This window comes from Urocampus carinirostris, chromosome 5 (genome assembly GCF_059441175.1).
Source record: "Urocampus carinirostris isolate Australia breed hairy pipefish chromosome 5, RoL_Ucar_1.0, whole genome shotgun sequence".
Lineage (NCBI taxonomy): Eukaryota > Metazoa > Chordata > Actinopteri > Syngnathiformes > Syngnathidae > Urocampus > Urocampus carinirostris.
Window position 1 is genome coordinate 19,423,593 of NC_142353.1, and position 21,820 is coordinate 19,445,412.

General features: G+C 38.1%; 1 protein-coding gene across 3 annotated transcripts in view; it reads left to right on the top strand.

The window, feature by feature from the left end:
• grid2 (glutamate receptor, ionotropic, delta 2) overlaps window positions 1–21,820 on the top strand; it is a 669,082-nt gene that overhangs the window by 346,075 nt on the left and 301,187 nt on the right. For all 3 annotated transcript variants that reach the window (XM_088336089.1, XM_088336090.1, XM_088336092.1), the window contains exon 3: window positions 4,332–4,619. In XM_088336089.1, coding sequence (XP_088192215.1) covers window positions 4,332–4,619 — 288 coding nt within the window. The remainder of the gene's footprint in view (window positions 1–4,331; window positions 4,620–21,820) is intronic.

Here is a 21,820-nt window from a genome sequence, read left to right on the forward strand (position 1 = left end):
TGGCTGCGTACCTGTTCTAAAGATAGGCCTAATCACGAAATATCAACGTCTAAAATGTGATTAAATTGTGTTGCATTTTTTTTCAAAATTGCATTTACAGTGATTTAAATTAAAAATATATACAAAAACGGGAAAAGAAAAGCAAATTAGCAGTGTACGATAATCTAAGAACACTGACGTAACCCGAGGCAGAGGTGAATTTGCATAACAATCATAGCCTCGATCCTCAACGTCGCGAATGAGTCAAAATCGGTTTCTACGTAAATGAAATGAAATGAAATGATCTTCATTTATATAGCGCTTTTCAAGTCAATGACTTCCCAAAGCGCTTTACAATGTGCGCCACATTTCCCAATAGCGGCCTTGTATTGCAGCCATGCAAGACGCTAACCTGCTTATTGGGGGTATTAGGGGTTCAGTGTCTTACCCAAGGACACTTCGACATGTAACACGGACAAGCCGGGATTCGAACTGGGATCCCTTGATCCCAAGACGAGCGCTCTACCTCCTGAGCTACTGCCGCCCACGTACACAAACATGGCGGGAAAAAAACGTATAATCTTTGTATTTTTTATTAATTCGAAAAAAAGACTATCTGCGTCTCATTTGCGCATCGACTGTGGCAGTGGGAAAGCGGCACAAATGGATTTCTATTGCAGCACTTTTCACAAAAGCTTCCATGCTACCGTAATTACCCACCCAGCATCTCACTACAAAAAGAAAAGGCCCCCGAGTTAAATGCAACTTTGGGCAAGGCCGGTAAAAAAGCACACACAATTTTTGATATATATGAAGAAGGCATTATCATATGGGGAGGTTCTTAAAGAGGCGAACAAACAAATGACAATGTCGTTGGTGTCAACAGTTCCGTGCCAAGGCAAAGATGGAGTTAAAATATTGAAAATTTGTTTTAAAAATGTGTTACTAAGTTTAAAATATATTTTTGTTTTCATGGCTGCACAATTAGTGATGAATATAAATTGGATACTTTATTTGTATTGAATTTATTATTATTTTTTGTTCCAACATAATTTATCATTTTTACAAGGGTGCAGAGGTCATGAAATTGAAACTCATGAAAGCGTCTTAAGAATTAAACGTGACTTCCTGCAAAGTGAAAGTTGTTATTTTTTTTTTGTCCTCTTTCCTTTTGAGCATCTGTAATTGAAATGATTGAAATATTAAAAAAGGAATAAATAACTGCACATTAACGTTTATCCGTCATCTACTTTGTTGTATCATTCTGAATAATTATTAATCATTAAAAATCAGTTCTCACCTAAAGTATCAGTAGGACAGAACATTCAATTATGAATTAATTCAATAAAAATGATCGTTTCGGAAGTGCGTTATCAAGTTGCCCTTTGTGTTACTCCGTGCCCTTGAAGTTGCTGTGGGCCTCAAAAAGGTTGGAAACCACTGGAGTAGAGTGATAGCATTACTGCTTGACAAAGACTAAATGAAAAATCAGAGAGAGTGATGAAAATTTGTGATCAATGAAAAACCATTTTAGAGCAGATAAAGAGAGACACTGACAACTGTAATCAAAGAATGCTGTACGAGCCACAGTAGAGCCACAATGTCCTAGAAAAATATTTTTTAAAAATGTAAGAGCGAAAATATAACTGAGTGCATTTTTTCCTACAAATTGCAACAACCTTAAAGGCAATGGATGACTTAAAAAATAATCCATAATCCAATACCTCTGTTTTTGTAAGGTTCCTCCTGAACCTCAACCTGGTCCTTTAATCTAGAACTTCGAACCAGGCGACTGCATATTTCTCGTTTAACTATTTACTGGATGCCAAAAATATTGAATACACAACTGGACAAAAGTCTGCCTTGTCCCTGGTCTTATACAGTCTTATACAGTGTTTGTCACCTACCTATGGAGGGGTCAGCCACTCAGCCTCACCGATGTGCCAATGTGTGACCCAATGGTCTTAACTGGTTCAAACTAGATAGTGTGGGCAAGAGTGCTTTTAGATATGATGGCAACAAGCAAGGACAGTCACTGTAACTTAGCATATCAGCTTTAGTCTTCTTCCTAATATATGAAAGGCCTAACCCAATATTCTAAAAAAAACTGCTTCAAAACCAAGCAAAATAAAACCAACTTCAAGCAGCTACACCAACCAATTTTGTCCTGTCTTAAAAGTCAGCCAAACCAGCTGACAAACATAATCAACATATATAAGTAACTTTGAAGCATTCAATAACTCAGTAACTGCAGTTATTTTGTGCTCAGTTTCTATTATGTTATCATCATTACACATACTTGGGTAATGACCCATATGCTTCTTCACTAATCCACCCGGCTATCCCTTTGATATCAAACAGGAGCTGCTGTATGATCAAAAACTCGATTTACCTCAACAAGGCATACAAGATAACCTTGGGTCATGAGCCACACACTGCTTCACCTTGTCAAAAGGGAAATAAACCTGCTTATCTGATCGCACGTAGTGTCCTGTTCTGCTAAATTTCCAATGTTGAAAAGGATATTTTCCTCTGCCAAGAGGGTAAACACAAGTTGCCTGTTGTGGGTCAGTGATAAACAGAATATAGCTAATGGTGCAATGGCAAATGTTCAAATGTTGAGACTTCCAAATCAGGGCAATGGGCACAATATTTGCCAGTGATGATAGGTTGGAGTAAAACATAGATGGAAAATGACTAAAGGGATTTTCAGGAGAAGCTTACAGAGTCGCTGTTTCGGACAAAGCTGAAGATAACAGCAGAGTGGGTTGAGTGCCTGCAACTCGGTGGTATTGTGTTCCCGGTACAGTGAGGAGCTTCGATGAGCAGAATCGTCGCGAAATACATGTAGATAATGCTCTCAAGTCTGGGAAAGCACAAACACGCCGCAGACTTAAATGGAAGAAAAAAGAAATCTGAAGGGAAGAAAAAAGATCCTGTCACACTTTTCCTCGTATCAAACTTCAAATGCAGTTTTATCAAAGCGCCACCGCCGTGTGATTGCGCTTGAAAGTAGTTCGGCAGCGGATCAATGGCAGTGACGTTGACGCAACACTCCAGGATCGTGTCCTGACTTCAGTTTCATTCACTTGCTTCAATTGTCCAGGTTTCTACTAGCAAAGGTAAAATTCAATTCAATCACTGGTTTGAGGAAATTGGAGGAGGAGAGGTGATTTATTACAACAAATTGAACAAATTAAAATGCAGAAAAATATATGTTAAACAAGCAATATAAACATTTAAATCGTTTATGTGTCTATAGAGGTTACATTGACCAACAATTTTACAAAATCGACAGATTTTTGGAGAGTTGGCGGGTAAAAAATTGGGTAAAAAAAGTTATAATTTTATGATCGACATTTCATGCCTGACCCCGGCCGAAATTTGGAGTTGGAATCAGATTCACGCTTAAGATCGTACTTCTGCATTACGTACACAGAGGTGGGTAGAGTAATAGTATAATAAAAATATAGTATAAATAAAATGAATGAAATAGGCACAGGCAGCACATTTTGAGCTCCTGTATTGTTTTAACTAGCTCTGCAATCAGAACAACAAGCTAGCCCAGGGGTTAGGAACCTAAAATGTTGAAAGAGACATAACCAGGAAACGAAATGTGGTGAGCACCAACCGGCAGCACACAACAAAGAAAATACCTTGGCAGCCGGGGAGCTAGCTGGTAAACACAAATAAAAACCCACAATTGCGTACTTCCAAGCAGAAGTCAGCACTATGGCATTGCTTTTCACTAAAATCGCTGTCTGTTTCAGACCTGTCTCACTCGTTTGGTCAATAGGATTTGCCATTTTGAAACTGTTGTTTCTTCAATTATGTCAAAGCTCGACAGGAAACAAGCCATATGGTTCAATTTTGTGACTGAATTTCTCGAATCCCATGGAATATTTTGCAACATTATTATCTGCAGCCCATCCCAGGTATCTTCGGGCAGTGCGCAGGGGACACCCTGAACTGGTTGCCAGCCAGTCGCAGGACACACAGAGACAGACAACTCACTTGTTCATTCACACCTTGGAACAACTTGGACCGGTCAATTAACCTGACATGCATGTTTTTGGAACGTGGGAGAAAACCGGAGTGCCAGATTAAACCCACGCAAGCATGGGGATAACATGCAAACTCCACACAGGATTATTCGATTCCATGACCTCAGAACTGTTCCGCCACACATTTAACATTCACCCGTCTTGCTGCCCTTATTTTGCCACATATTTTGCATGATTTCTGGGAGAAACACTACTCAGTATGTGAAAAAAAAACTCTGTGTAAGAATACCTTTAAGGTATAAGAGTAAGTCGAGTTAAGCATTGCCTTTTCCTCTTCCCTTCACGCAGCATGCGAGTTGATGAACCGCGGCATCCTGGCCCTGGTCAGCTCCATCGGCTGCATGTCGGCGGGCAGTCTACAGACACTAGCGGACGCCATGCATATCCCTCATCTTTTCATACAACGTTCCAAAGCAGGCACGCCACGAGCCGCCTGCCCGCCTACCAGCCGAAGCCCCGGAGCCGACGACTACACTTTGAAGGTTCGCCCGCCCGTCTACCTCAATGATGTCATCATGCAAGTGGTCTCAGAGTACAGCTGGCAGAAGTTTGTCCTCTTCTATGACTCTGACTTTGGTAAGATTTAATTCTATATTACATTATATTATACACTCTCATTGCTACTATTACTTACACTAGTATTACTGGTATCATTTACGATCCATAGATCCCTTAATGGCTTGTGTCATCACTCTCTGTGATGTGTGTTGGGGCAAGTACAGCCTGGCAGATCTGATCCCTTCACAACCCAAAATTTTTGGGTTGGGGTGTGCTACCCCACATGAAACAGATACTACTGGTTTCAATGGTTACCAATCTAATGAAAATCCTCCTGATAGCATTCAGATACAGGACCTTCATTATTTGGTCAACTTTTTTTTCAGTATAAAGGGTCCTCCAACTTTTCAGCGATGAGTCAGGCATTACAGTTCAGTTTAGTTCAGTCCATTTGACACCTGCAAAGTGATTCTGTAGGATGCCACTTCATTATTTAGACTATCATTCCTCACTTTTGTTCGTTACTTTAACTAGTATGCACTATTAAATACAATTAATTAAACCAAATGAACCTAACAATGTAAGTTAAACATTATTGAGAATGTTTTACTTTATTGTCAAATAGGGTTGAAATTATTAGTATCATTATTATTATTTGTTTATTTATTCACTTATTTATTTATTTTTATTTATTTATGTATTAAAAAAAAACATTTTCTTCAGGGAAAATGTATATTTGATCTTCTTAAAGTATACACTTTTGTTCCCATGTTTGCTCACTAAGCTCTTTTTCTTCAAACAACTAACATTATTTTGTTAGATCGCTTCATGTTCTCCAAAGAAACAAACACGAGTAATTAAAGTCAAAAGTGCTTTTCGGTTCTAAATGAATAACTACATTCATGATAAGGTATATTATACATAGCTTAAATATGTGCGCTCGAAGAGACATTTCCAATCACTGATACAAGCGAAACAAAACAGAAACCTATAACTGCAGTTGAAATAGACGGAGCTCATCTCTGGGTTGATTTTTGAATTAAACTTAGGCAAGGGCACCAGTAGTGTCCCAGCATGAAAGGACATTAGTGAACTAATGGATAAATGGCAAAATCAAGAGTGTGCTCGTCCCTGCTGTGATACTCATTTGTCACGTCAGTCTGCACTTTCCAACTCATTGAGTCCTGTTGTTTCATTTTGTTTTGTTGCAGATTTTCATTTGGTCATACATTTTTATGTGTAAGACTGTTATACTGAATTGTATTGTTATCTACTGTTTCTAAAATCAATTGATGGTAGCAGGGCAACAACTAAACTGTACACAACTGCCAATGTTACCTTGGTCTCTAGCAGCTTTGGGTTGTAAACGTTTTGTTATTTTGTAGTCTGTAGTTTTTCAAAATACCTTACCTTCAAAGCAAATGTAGAGCAAATGATGAATCATTTGTCATACACTCACATTTAGTAAGAAAATAAAAACACGGGTATGACGTCAGTCTCCACCACTCCATCAGTACCGCCATTACTCCTACCGAATGTTTTACGCCTCGAACGGCTTTGCTCTAAGTAAGATAAAAGCTGATAGGTGTGGTGGAAAACAAAAAGCATAAGGGCTATTTGAACTCAGGTTGATCCTTCTTAAGACTTACTTAAAAGAAAAAAAATAAATGTAACTCAAACGACGCACCCCACCTTCAAAAATATGTGGATAGTACTTAAAAACATAGCAAACAGATTCAAATATACGTTTTTTTAACCCCATGTGTGTTATATTGTTGAGGCTTGGTTTACTCCAAACGGTTATATGCATTATTACTGTATTCTTTGACATGCTTGTAGTAGAATTATTATCCCCAGTGGGCTGAACACGTTCTGTTTGCCCACACTGTTACACCTGTCAAGGCACCGTCATTTAGCTGTGAGACGTACCAAAGGGGAAGCTGAACCATTGCTCGTAATGGGCCAAACCTCAAAAATATGTTTGTCTTCCAAACACATCCTTTATGAGTGTTGTGAAAGCAAGTAGTTTTCTTTCACTGACCAGTGAGAAAAAAAAAACAAAAAACTAAACAAGAATCTGTTCATGAGTCAGACGCCACAGTTCAACAAGCCAGATCCCCATCAAAGGAGCACGATAGTTTTCTGCCTTCTGTGATTCAGGGTTGAATTACTACTGATGCCTTAATGAGCCTCGATTTTGCTCATTGTACGTGATTGAAGAAGAAAAAAAAAAACAAGTAATGTGATGTCATTGTTGATCTCCTATGATAACTCTGCAGCAGGATTGTTTGGAAAAGCATTCCAGTGTCTCTGACTCAACCTCTGGTTGTGTTAAAGCAGTTTATCTGCATACTAAATATTTCAGATGCAAGGGCTTTCTAATGAGTGAGCTGCAGGAAGCAGTTTATTTATTGGATTCATATTGAATAGAGACTAATGCAGCCGGTTCGGGCAGCCACACTCTGCCCACAGATCAGTGCAACACTCATTAAATCACCCACGCAAAGTAGAATCTTCTATTAGTCCTGAACCTTCTGCTCGAGGTTGGCGAGTATGGGAAGCTTTCTTCACATATTCTGTAGCGTCTAAAATGGATCTCTTCACAAAGGGCAATTTGTTGTCAGCATTATCTTGGGGCGCACGAAGGATAAAAATGCTTCTTTCACCGAGAGATTGTTTTGCTCATTGTAAGCATGTTTATATATTTTAAATTGATCTAAATTCAGTGTTGGGCTTGATACTGAAAAACAGTAATTAGTTACAGTTACTTCTTTTTAAAAGTCACGCAGTTAACCCCCAGGTTACTGACATCTAAAAATAGCGTTTTACTCAGAAAGTAACTATGTAGTTACAATTTACCGTATATACCCGCATAGAAAGCAACCCTAAATAACGAAAACAACTGCCAGCATCAGCCATGTTTTCCCTTGTTAAAATTAACCTGACATACACAACACGGCACCTATTTATTCCCAGCAAGAAGTCCTATGGAGATTACCGCAACAAAATTATCAATGTACAGTGACATTGATGACGGCTACCAGTGACCAAGATGATCAGAATTACTCAAATAGGCAAGACGAGATTGGTCCAACAAAAAACAACATGTATATTTTTTTTTCCTTGTACAAAATCTTTTGGTGTACACAATTTAAAATGTAGAAAATACGGGGGGAAATTTGAAATGCAAATTCCTCACTAAAAACACCAACTCTGTGGTGTTTTCCCTCGATTTGCCTGTTTCTGAGAATTCCAGCACTCTCTTGCTTTCCCACCAAATACCTCAAAGCGATCTTAGGTCAAGAACAACAAAACCCACTGAGAAAACCTTTTTCCTGCATTTATACCACGTGACCCGCAAAGGAGCTTTTTCAACCATAAAAACGGCAAATGTACGGTACAGGTTGGCCTCTGCGGTTTGTGGTCACCGGTCTACCGCGCAGGTCTCCTGGGCCTTGGCCAAGATCCTTGAAAGCATCACACTTCTTACCTAACTTCTTCCCCGTCGTCTACAGAGAATGAAAAAGTTTAAAAGGAAACAGAGTTGAATAATCTCAGCACTGGAGTCATCCTTTTTTGGATGATACTCCCTTTTTAAAAGTAGAACCCTTTCAGAATCAGACAGTAGAATATGTCTCCTGTCAAACGGCGCTGAGGCTCAACTGTGCTCATTTTCAGCTCCAGTGGTGCAACCCAGACGACAAAAACATGTGTTTCCCGTCCCCTTTGCTGCTTCTTTGGGTCCTCTCCAGTTCTTTCGCAGACAAAGTTGTCAAATATCACTCTGCACTCAAACATAAACAAAGCAGAAAATGAGTGAGAATACCATGTAAGTGCAGGCATGAAAATCTCGCACCTTTAGAAAAAATATTATTGTTTTAAATTAAAAAGGGTGACCGATGTGAATTGTATAGTTTTGATGAGTAAAAATTTTGAGGTGAGGAGGGGGATTAGTGTGAGATATCCCAGAGTGAATCGGGTGTGTTTAAATTATAATTGAGTATTGTGGGGTTTTTAAGGGTTATTGTTCTATCTTCGTTATTCATTATCCATTATCCGTTATCGGTCAGTTCATAATACGCTACAAAGCCTAGGAGCCGGGACACTTACTCTCAGCCAAAAGGCCAAGCTAAGGTCCTAGCCCTAAAGCCTTGCTGCGATGATGCATTTTGAATTCCAATAGTTTTTCATGCAATCACGTGTAACGCACATTACAATTTATCTCATTATCACACAATCCTTATTCATGGTACCTGAGACAATTGTTGGAGAATGGTGAAAACATCAGTCGTCATGCAAATACAAAAAACTCCTCTGATGGTGAATCAGACTCTGAAGGATATGAAAGAAATACATGTATGCTGGTATTTTCCAACAAAACGTGATGCAGTTAATTAAAATGTATTTTTTAAATGTTGACAAAACAGTTCTAAATATTAACAAACAATACAACGGTATAAACATACTCTCACTGGTGAGTCTGGTTGATGAAAGAAAGAGCGAGACACACACACACACACCTATAGAGACATAGAGGCACAGAAACAGAGAGAGACGGACAGACAGATGGACACAAAGACAGCCAACGATAGACTGATAAAGACAGAGAAAGACAGAGACATACAAAGACAGGCAGACACATAGACATAGACACAGACAGCCAGGAAGAGAGACAGAGACAGAGAGTCAGAGACAGATTCAGAGGGTCTGAAACAGAGAGAGACAGATGGTAAGAGACATAGAGAGACAGAAACATATAGAGAGAGACAGACATTTAGAGATAGGCATAGACAGACATAGACAGACACAGACAGACATGGAGTGACATGGACAGATATGGAAAGATATGGACAAACACGGACATACAGAGGCAGACATACAGACAGAGAGTGAAAGAGAAAGTGAGAGAGAGAGTGAGAGAGAGAGTGTGAAACAGAGAGAGACGGGGACAGACAAAAGGATATGGTACAGAGACAGACATAGATAATAAAAGAGAGACGGACAGATAATAAAGAGAGAGAGAGAGAAAGAGAAAGGGAGAGAGATAAAGAGACAGATAGAGAGAGGTACAGATAGAGACAGAGAGAGAGAGACTGAGTGAGTGGTGCCTGGCTTTGGTGACACCGAGCAGAGCTTCAAAAAGTTTGGTGAGCCCTGATAGTACGATGTAATATGGATGATTACTCAATAATTGATTATGAGTATCTGTCTGAACAAAGATAACATTGATTCATTATTTATAGAAAAAAACAAGCACACAGCATTATGACACTCTTAATCAAGTGCGTCAAACATGTGGCCTTATTCATAACGGCGTTATTCCCAACACTGGAATTACCTAAAGCCTCAAATCATTTGCCATAATCCAGTCTCAAGATGCTGCAATGTCCAATATTTCTACTATGTGGCAAGTTTCCGATGAACAAAAATTCTTAACTATTATATTAAAGGTAGCATGCACACTCAACACAATGCCATCTAATGAATTACAGTATGTGGGAGCTGTCCCACCCTCCATCATCCAGCCGGTTGTTGTCGTAAAATAGCTTCTTGAGAAATAATCAAATATTTATTTTTTTCCCCCACCCTGTTTGTGTCCATAACTTTGAAAACTGTAAACAATTTAAAGCGCTAATCTGTTTCATTTGGAAGGCGAATTGCGTCACATCTGCGGATAGTGCACCAAAAAGTGTCGTTTGTCTGCGGACCCGGAAAGATCGTTGACAAGTCTGAGACTGGATAAGTACGGCGAAGCCACAAAAAACCATAAGCCAACAAGACACTTTGCATGGTGCGCAACAACCACAGCAGAGGTTGAACTTCAACCACTACACTGTAGATAGCATGAATAGTGACACCGCCAGAATCCTTGCAAAGATCCAGCTGGTTACTGGGTCGCTGACTAAATTCGATGACAAACCAGAGAGTTATCTCAGTTGGAAGGATACCTTCCAGACTGGCTTTGGTGACACCGAGCAGAGCTTCAAAAAGTTTGGTGTCAGTCTCACTGCCTACGAAGAAATAAACCTTCTAATCAAGTGGCTGGGGCCCCAATCTTCTCAACATGCAACCAGGGTCAAAGCAATCCACCTTAGACGGCCCTCTGTAGCTCCGGGAATGATCTGGACCAGACTCGAGGAAGTCTACGGCTTACCGGAGTTTATTGAAAACTCGTTGTTCTCCAGAATCGAAAAATTCCCAAAGCTTTCCCGTAATGACTGTCACAAGCTTCAGGAGCCAGTGCAAGGAAGCAACGTTGCTGTAAAGATTGCATCTTTGTAATATAAAGCTGTCGCTTTGACTGTGCATTGTGAGTCTTTTTCAACACATCGGAATAAAAATGACACAAAAACAAACTAAAGCATGTTTGGTAGACCTTATGAAAAGTGTGTGTAGAATTACAATAGAATGCGCACAGTGTAAAATATTGTTTGGAAGTCAAGTTTGAAATTCTGCAACATGTGTGCTTAAAATGTGCCTGGAATTTCAAATACTGGAAAGGTTTCAATTTAAAAAGCATCAGACTTAACCGCAGAGTGCACTTAATCTCTGTGGGCTTCATATAGAATCTAACAGCCTGAAAAGTGGAGGATTGCAGGAGAGAGACTTTAGGGATTTTTCCCTCTCCTGAGAGGTTTCCCAGGCATGTTTGGCAGAGCTACTTGAAAATCAGTTTAATTTGTTTGCATATTTCATGAATTCACCAACTGAGGCGGTATTCTCAGATTGCTCGCTCAGGATGGAGCCAAAGACCATTACAACATCCCAATGGTGAAGTAAAATAGAACAAATTTTAGGTGTATGAAAAATTGCACTTTATTCATATGTTGGGTGTTCCTGTAAGTAAACAAAACAAAAAAAAAACAATAGGGTTGGATAGGACTTATACCAAGTATGGATATATGTGCAGATAGTAATCCCTTTCCAGGTATTGGTAACCAAGACGGTTGGCAATACAAGTTATTTAAATGTAATGTGGGGGATTCAGATATATTAGTTATATGGCTAGGTTCACAGTGCAGAGAATCAGGATTCATTTTTCTTAATGGACGTGACTTTTGTTAGTTTTGTTAAAGTCTGTCTGAACGACACATATCCACTATCATTACACCAGACCAATGTTCCCTCTAATTTTCTACAGATCTGAGCGTTCACACAAAGTCGGTGAGCAACGTTTGAAACAACAGTGAGCAACGGCAATCCCAAGTGTGGCAACTAAATAATCATCAAGCATGTCCAAAACATGACATCAAGTTACATTTTCCTGAGTTTCCGGCAATGCAAAAAAAAAAAATCACTTTTGAATGAATTTCCTAATGTATCATTGCAAAGGTTTTACAGCCTACAAACGTCATTTGTTTTTACAACAATTCTTTCACAAGATTTTCATTTTTGTTTCCCCTGGTATCTTTTGTCGCATAATACTAACATTTTGGGGGGCTTATTTAGTCAGAACTGTATTTAATCACATTTTTTTAGTGGAAGTACAATGTTGGCAACAAGATTGACTTGGTATAATTGGAAATTATTTGAATGCAACACAAAGTTTTTCTTCTTTTTCCCTGTTTTTTTTTCCTTTTTTTTTATTCCTTTAAAAAAATCTCATTGTGTTTCTTTTCTCCCAGCTGTTACTTTTTTTCTTTTTGTTCTCTATTTACTCTTTTTCCTTTGTTTCTTTCTTTTCTTTTTTTCTGGCTTTTTTCTGAATTGTTCCTTCTTTTTTATATTCTTTTTGTTTTTTCTTTTCTCAGCTTTTTAATACTTTTTCATTTTGGTATTTTTTTTTCTTTTTTGTCCTATTTCCTCTCCCCTTCCTTTAAGTCATTTTGTGCACAATTTTACATAATATTTGGTCTTGTAGGGATGAAAGAAGCAAAAACAACCCAAAGAGCCGTTTGGGACCCGAAAGAGCCAGTTCTCTTTAGTGAGTCGAGCCGAAGAAGCCGGTTCTCAAGAAACTATACTGACTTTATGCAACTTCGTTCGACTTTGACTTCAAAATACCGCATTTAGAAAACAGTGTCAGCGGAACCCGTGTATTCTTATCTCCATGCACTGTAATTTGACTTAGTTCGCTTCTTAATTAGCAATTTCGAGCCCTGATTTTGTGAGCTGGCTAGATTTTCTTATGGGCTGAGAATGTGCGGGCAGTGCACGATTGCGCACGCGTGCAGCTTAGAGGGAACATTGCACCAGACCCAGGCCACTTTCATATTTGATCTTAAATCTGATTCATAACTTTTGGAATGGTACTGCTGTGTAAACAGTCAAGGCGTACTCATGCGACCTGCACATCATCGATAGGCGGTAAACGTCACTATTTATTTTGTAACGTCAGCCAATTAGAATCGCGGATTCACGACCTTTATCTCGAGTTCATACTTAGAGAAATAGTATCCTCTCGTGCTAGTTAACAATCTTTACATTTAAATTGTCAAGACCAGACAGAGACAGGACCCACTTGCGTAACATTTCTCACAGTTTTATTGGGAAAAAGAGAAAGGGAAGGATATCGCTGGTCGTGGGGAGTGGGTTGCTCGGACGCGGATGTGGGACTTTTGTGGCGGGCGATGGAGGAGTCGGGAACGGGTCAGTAGCCGGGGTGCAAGAGCAAAAACGTGATCAGAATCCAAAAAACTAATCTTTATTCAGGACGGGAGAAAAGACGTGGTCAAGATCAAAACAGGTCGTAATTCGGAACAGGAGAGCAGACGTGGTCTAGCTCAAAACAGATCGTAACAGGAGATCAACAGGAGCAGAAAAACAGGACCGGCGAAAAAGGGCTTGCCGTGTAAAGATATAGATTCACAGACGGACCGACAAAAAGGGGACTGACAGGACAGAGTTTAAATACTGACTTGGAGCCAAACTGTTAACAAGCTGCAGCTGTGCCACATATATATGTGTTGTTTTTTCAACAACATTTTAATTTGATAAATCACTGGTATTTGCCTTTTAGAAGAGCGGCACTCATCATTTTAAATGCAATCAACCCACAATTATAACTGACAAATGGCAATACAAACACCATCCACCAACTGTTGATTTAAGCTTAACTTGAAACTGAATTTTTTTCTGCATCTGGGTGAACTTTACAGCAATTCTCCAATGACAAGTATGGAAGAGTATTGTTGACATGATCGTATGAAGTCGAAATCATAACATAGACAGGGCGAAGGGAGACTTAATAAACAACCAAATGCCAAATTAGGATTTCAATCACAAAAATTGAATAATCGTATTTAATCATTCTCCTGCAATACTAATGAATATCCCTCACTGTCTCCTGGAAATTGGTAAGCTTGTGCTGAAGGTTGTTCTCCTGGAAAGCGATTGATTTGACCAATTCTTAAGGAATAGAATGTCTCGGCTGTCGTTCCAGTAAAATTGAATGAAATGTTGTTCATGCCATCATGGGTTTTTTGTTCATCACATTTGTTTTTCCCCCACGGTTGCAAATACCTGAGTGACGAATCTTAAATTTGTGTATGATACATCCATCCAAATTTTGAACATCTGTCACAGAATGCAGAACTTGTCCTGTAATCCTGACTGGTAAATACCTTCACAACAGCGTATTCAATCTTCAGATCATGCAGTATTTATACTTTTTGGTCATATCCTGACAGTTTTTGGAATCAAAATGCAGACAGAAACAACTTTTCCTTATCGGCTGCCATACTGATTAACATGATAGACATATTTATTTCACCTCCACTATGGGTGGGAACTTCAGAAGTCTACTCCTCCATGTCTATGTTTGCTAACAAAGTCGTTTATTTTTTTCTCTAAATGTCCTACAATCCCACACATTGTGAGCGAGGGCATGTATGAAAAGGAAAGGCAAACAAAAAAATGACACAAGGTGAAAAGATCATCAGAGCCCAAAAGACAGAGACAACTCTTTTTTCCAAGAAAGGACATAAACACGGAGTGGCTGCACATTGAGAGTAAAACAGTTTTCTCTGAGGTTTAGAATTGGCTCCCACCATACAATCGCTTAGAGGAAAAATAGAAGAAGAAAAAGGAAAAAAAAACATCAACATTGTGTCCTCAAAAGCGTTGAGGAGGAAGCGAGAGAGCCGGCGGCTTATTGCACATTGGTTGAGCAAACAAGGCCAACAAACAAATACAGGAACAACTCAATGCTCAGTGTTAAAAGGTGATACCAGCTTACATCCACAGAAGCTTTCACATTGTCTATTCACAAATTAAACGTTGCAGTACAAACAAACAGCAAAAGAAGACTGCGTAACAGAATAAAATTGAAGCCTGATAGCCCACCCCCTAAAAAAGAACCTGGGACTGTTTGTGTTTCACTGTGCATGTTGAAAGGTTACATGGAGTTAAGGAGATTTTCTAAAAGAATAAATTGTGCTCTAGGAGTTATTCATTTACAGACGCTGCCCTTTATTACAAACAAGGTTCTGGTCGACCGTTCGTATGTTCAATTTGTTCATAAGTTGCTTCAGTGCTATATTTTGGGAGTTTAACTGTCATATAAGTATGTTTAAGGCTTGTATAAGTAACCTGTATTGTTTTGTACCAAAAAATAAACCTTTTGTAAAATAATATCCTTTATAAAGATAAATAAAGTTAAGTTTAACTTACTTTTGGAAGATGCGCTTCAAGAGGGTCTCTTCCATGGTAAAAAGTGGCCAAAAAAAGTGATCCAACCATTTTCTCAACCGCCTCAAGCTTTCTTATTCCACTTTAATTTCAAAAGAAACAGCTCGCCTTTTCTTTACACTGTACACCAACCACATTAAATGGATGCACGAGATATTAAACAATAAAAACTTCAAAGTTCTTGGCGCGCTAGCAATACAGTACACGTTGTTATGTTTACTCATGAACCAGGAAGTAAAAGTCGGATTTCTTCTTCGAGGTTGATGCTGGGTGACCTCTTACAGTGCCATGTGGCAGAAAGAAGCACTACAGTTATGTCCTCTACTCAGAAAAAGGTGCACGCAACACAACATCTAATTTACAGCAATATCCGGATATTTTTCGACATCCGGAAATAAAATGTTCGTATCTACCGTTTTACGTAAGTTGAATGGTCGTACGTCGGGGAGCGTCTGTATAACCTGCACGTGCGGCGATCGGCTTCTTATGTACCAATGCATTCAGTTTTGTGCACGTCTGAGCCATATGTACTCATGAAAAGAGCCATGTATGGCTCACGAGCCATAAGTTCCAGAGCATTCTGGACTTTGACAAACTATGGATCGCGAGCCTAGTGTGGCCTGTCAGACTTTTTCATCTGCCCTCCCAAATGAAAATTAATCAAAATATATCTAAAAGTAAATAAAGTACTACTATTAAAACAATCTTTATTTTTGGTCCCTTTGATTGTCTATAAAAGCCTAATACAAAAATACTACAAAATTAATACAAGACTAAATAACATATCACGTGCTTAAAAGCAAGGAATCAATATTTCAGTCTACTTAAATCGTGTGTGTTTTAAAACCAATTTGATGAAACTAATCTATTTACATAGAAATAGAAATAAGTATAACATGCAGCTGTCTGCATGTACACTACCGTAAATTCCAGACTATAGAGCGCACCTGATTATAAGCCGCACCCACCACAATTCGGGAGGAAAACCGATTTTGTACATACACAAGCCGCACCTGTATATTAGCCGCATGCGCACTCATTGAAAAAATGCAACACAAACACATTTTTTTGGGTTTGGTTTGAACAATTTTATTGACACTATTAACAGCAAATAAACAGTCCAAAAATCACAGCCAGCAAAATGAACGGAAAATGATACCGGTACTTAAGGTTTGATGCAGACCTGCAGAGTCCGGGTGCCCATTTAAAGTAAGCCAAGGAAAAAAGTGTATATTTCCAAAGGTAAGGTTGGGAAAAATATATATCCACTATTGTCGGCCGCGTCCACAAACACGTCTCACCTTTATTCCACTTCCCATCAGCCCGCAATTGCCCCGCCCCTTCTTTCTCATTTGCTCGTGCAAAACATATCAGAATAAGTTTCTAAAATAAATACATTACAAAAATATACGGTTGCAAATACATATTATACATGGTTACACATGTTTACAAAGAAAGACGGTACACCAAGAGAGTTTTCAAAGCTTTAATAATATAACTTTCATCCCAAACGGTGCCTGAGAGGGCAGTTAATGGTAGCAACACGCTAGCAACAGGCTCGCAACACAGTAAACTGGTCTGTTAAAAAAACATACTGTGCTTGTAATAATCACGGTAAACCGTCCTCATCTTCTTCCTTAGAACTGAAGCCATCAAAGTCGTCTTCCTCAGTGTCGGAAAGAAACAATGTCATATAGACGTCGTCCCACGCTCCCGCAGCCTCACTCGCACTCTCATTGTTGCAGAAACATTCATCCACTCCTGATTCTGTGCCCACCTCTCCGGCACGCAGCAGACCGGCCTTTTGGAACCCGTTGGTGATGGTGGATTTTTTTTTATGCTGCCCCACGCTGTCAGGATCCACTGGCAGACTTGCAAAAAAGTTGCCTATCGCATGCGGCCAGTTTTAGTGAAGTTGCAGTCTTCCTCGGCGCATATATTTCACCGGTCTAAATCTTACCTTTTGTACTCGAGAAAAATTACATAAATTGGCCGCATCACTGAATTAGCCGCAGGGTTGAAAGTTTGGGGAAAAAGTAGTGGCTTATAGTCCGGAATTTACGGTATAGGTATTTTTTTTATTTTAAAATGGATAAGCCCTCTTGCCCAAATGTTTAACCCAATGTGGCCCATGACTCTAAATAGTTGCCTACCCCTGGAATACACAATGCATTACGCAGGTATGGTATTTTTCAGACTATAAGAGGCACCCAAAAAAATGCCAAACATTTGAAAGTGTGCTTTAAAATCTAGTGCGCCTGAGGCCAGAAAACACAGTGATCACTTACTGTGCTGGCCAATCACTGTGGCCGATCTCACTGACTAAGCGTTACTGTACTCCTAGTCCTATATAAATGTGTTGATTAAAGTGTGTATGAAACTGCTAAAAACTGCGCTAATTAGTTGCAAATAAGTAGTTTCAAAAAGATTGTTATGCCGTGGAAGAAAAACGAAGATTGTCTGTTGCGATATTCGAAAGTCACCTTACCGACCTGATACCTAATATTAAGAAATGAAAGATATATTGTAGATTTCGCTTTTGTTAGTTAAGACATGTATTCTATTTTCCACAAGTCTTACAAAATCTAAAACCTAATTGCAGTGTAGATCAAAAGTATGTTCCTTAGCAAAAGTGTCATGCCCGTTATATCATGTGTCCGTAATGAGTCGGATTATTCTGGCGATCGGAGCGCTGTTAATACCCTGTGGATTAAGCTATTACTGCTAGCCTCATTTATAATGGAGTATTACCCAACGTGAATAAACTTCATGTTCCTTAACTCAGGTTTAGGATGTATTATAGATTACCTCATGTATTTTCAAAAGTTGAACTCTTCGCTACCGAAATATCGGGCTCTAATTAGTCATTTGATGAATGCCTCGCTCAAATCAACATCATCCATCAGGAAAAGAATGTTCCGTAGCTATAATTACTTCATCTTACTTCGAATAACTCTCGATTCCCATTTTTCACCGCTCATCTCATTTGAACTGACTCTATGCTAACCCCTTCCACGCAAAAAATAGGCTGTCAACAATTTCATAAATATTCTAATTGATTTAATTACATTCAATGTGAATGTTATGAATTATTAAAAATAACTTTAAAGAACGGCAGCACGGCGGCGCAGTGGTTAGCGCTTGTGCGGCACAGTTCATGTCATGGGAACCTGTCGTGGGTTCAAATCCAGCTCCGGACTTCCTGTGCGGAGTTTGTATGTTCTCCCTGTGCTTGCGTGGGTTTCCTCCGGGCACTCCGGTTTCCTCCCACGTTCCAAAAAAAACCATGCATTTCAGGTGAATTGGCCCGTCCAAATTGTCCCTAGGTGTGAATGAGCGAATGAGTTGTATGTCCCTGTGTGCCCTGCGATTGGCTGGCAACCAGTTGAGGGTGTCCCCTGCCCACTGCCCGGAGATGGCTGGGATGGGCTCCAGCCCCCCCGCGACCCGAATGAGGATAAGCGGTACGGCTAATGAGATGAGATGAGAACTTTAAAGAATAATAAGTATGGGGCACTTTCTGTGAACCCGTAAATCGCGTATCTTTAACATTCCCCTCTCCTACAAAAAAATCAATACCAATGGCAGATAAATTAATAATTGTTAAAACAAATTCTGATTACATTTTATTTTTCTTTGTTTTCAAGGAACTTGTATTGATATGCACTTGTTATCTAATCTATGCTTTTGTTTTTCTAGTACTTTATCCAAACATGTTTTACTGATTTTGAAAAATAATACGTAAAACGAGCCAAATTATCTGATATGACATTTCCTTGTTCCACAAGTACATCATGTTGCGCATTTTATATATTATTTTTGTAGTTTACTATTTGTGTTATGTTTTTCATTCTACTAGATTAAGACAAATTGATATTATTTTATTGTTTAATTATTTTAATTTGTTTTTTTATATTTTACAATTTCTTATAATTGGAACATTTTTCAAATAAGCAGCTATTACATTGAAATAATATGAATACATTATATTTTTCTTATTTGGCTAGACACTACTTTGAGTATATTATAGGATAGGAAAAAACATATTGAAAATGAAAAAAAAAAAATGGTCAGCCTGCAGAACAAACAAATGTTATCCGAAAATGTGATCATTTTACTGTTCTACTGTTTTACTCGTTGGAATTTTGCAGTGTTTTTATTTTTTTTCCCGCATATTCATCATCTTTCAAAGAAAAGATAAAAGAATAAATCGTTGTGTAATGATTATATTGTTGTTATCACCGTGCAATAAAAGAGATCCCTCCGCTTTCCAGTTAATTGCTTTCATGAAGATTTCTCTGTCTAGCCAGCTCAATAGATTCGCCAATAGAAAATCTCCGGAATTTTATAGAGAAGTGTTATCATGCAGTACGACCGGACAATTGTTATGTTTGCCTTCTAGCAGATGATCGTCGATGTCTTGAACCGAATACTGATACGGTGGCAATTGTGGTGTGAGTAGCTTGCGGCGTCGGAGCATCAATATAAACTATGAGCGCTTTATGCATGTGTGAGAGTTTTACACAATTTTAAAAGATTGCGCCTGTAAAATGAGGTACAAATGTATTGTTATGGGGCTATATAGAAAGATCAAATTATTACTATACTCCATTTAAATACAGGCATTATTTGGTATATCACCTGAACATAGCATCAACACAGTATGGGATGTAATTTAGGACAGCAAACACAAAAGTAAACACCGAAAACTCCCACGATAATACCATAGACATCACCATCAACCACACAGAACCTGTCACCAAATTTAAAGGAGCTCTACGGAATTTCGAACCTTATTTTTTTACTCGCAGGAGCCGTCTTTGGCCTGTGTCATCATTGCATCCACTCTGTAAGCATGTTTATGTTGCTTGTGCAAATACATCCATGTTGATATGCTTGAAATATTAAAAAAAAAACTGGGACGTTGCACATGGATGCTAAGCACAGAAATGCTGCCTTACGAGGTAATTGTATCATAAATAAATGAAACAGAAAGACTGGATTGCCCAACTAAACATGCAGTGATCTGGTAAATAAAAACATGACAAAATATTGGATAATTGTGGATATGTTAGGGAAACTAGCAGGATTGACACTTTGTTAAAAGGGCAATTGGAACTAACAGATATTTATTGGCTATCCAAAATAAATAAAGTAGTTGCTATTCTTGTGATTATATCACTTTTTTTTTTTTTTTTCATAATTTTCGCTTGGTGCAGTTGTTTCCTTGAACTGTGAAAATTAAGTTCAGGGTCAGATCCAAATCACATCTGGAATCAATCTTTTCATAGATTTGTAGTAAAGAGCAACACTAGCTTTTCTTATTTGAAAACAATGCGTCTACAAAACAGTGCTATGTTGCCTTACTGTGAAGAAATATGACGTATACTTTTTTAAATTTTTTGTTGGATAATATATATATATATATATATATATATATATATATATAGATATATATATATATATATATATATATATATATATATATATATATATATATATATATATATATATATATATATATTTAAAATATAAGATGACGGTAAATAATATCCTGTAGTCTGTAATAGTATGTAGTCCGTACAGCTGTTTAAGACTTCTTGTGATTAAGGGCTATACAATTAAAGATGACTGGACTTGACTAGATAGACTTTTTTAGGCCTTTTGCATAATTAAAGCGACTCTTTTTGTTGAGCGTTGACGTGCAGGTGGAAGGACAGTCGGACCTTGTGTGCCCAGGGAAAGACAAAGATGTCCAAAAGCTGAACACGACCAAGTGGCTATTATATAAAAGGCTGCTGCACGCATGCTGCACACTTTAAGAACCACAAGAGTTTTTAAGGCCACGGCAACGATGTCCGAGGACCCCTCTTTTGTTTTTGCTTTTTATGTTTAGTCAATCAAAGTCCTCAAGTATTTTACTTTTTCTTTCCTTTCTGTATGTCACTCCACATTGATACCAATGAAGCAGTAAGTGACGCTTTGTTGTTTGTCTCTCAGAAAAAATACACAATTTGAATGTTGTTTTTATATTATGTAACTCACCTTAAAATAATTTTTAGACAAAAAAAAATATGTAAGTATTGCCTCCCTGGGTTAAAAATACGTTGAACTAAGAACACATTTTGAAATGAGCACACGTGATTAATCAAGAAATAATAAAATGATATTCAATGACATAATTTATATATTTGATTGTAAGCATTATTACATGTTTATCTTGTTTTTCTTTTTTTCTGGAGTCCAGTAGCAAATAATGTTCATTGTGTTGTTATCAATGTGAATACAGAGTATTCTATTCTGTTTTATATCACAATAGCAATACGATTGTGAAGGAATTAAACCAAAGTGAAGAGATCTATTATATATAGAGTACACCTTTAAAAATACGAAACACTATTTTCACCCAAGAATACAGGATATTTCCCTTAGTTTTTGAAATTTTAAATTGATGTATTTTTCCCCGTATTTATAAATATAAGAAAAAAACAATGGCAAAATGTTATCTCTCATTTACACTGTAAAATAAGTAATAATAATTAAGAAAATGTATTGATAATAAAGGTTTAGGGTAGTTTAGATAATCGAATGGAAATGCTTTGTTATGATGTTTTGAATATTCAGGTGTTGTGCTCAAATAGACCAGTAAA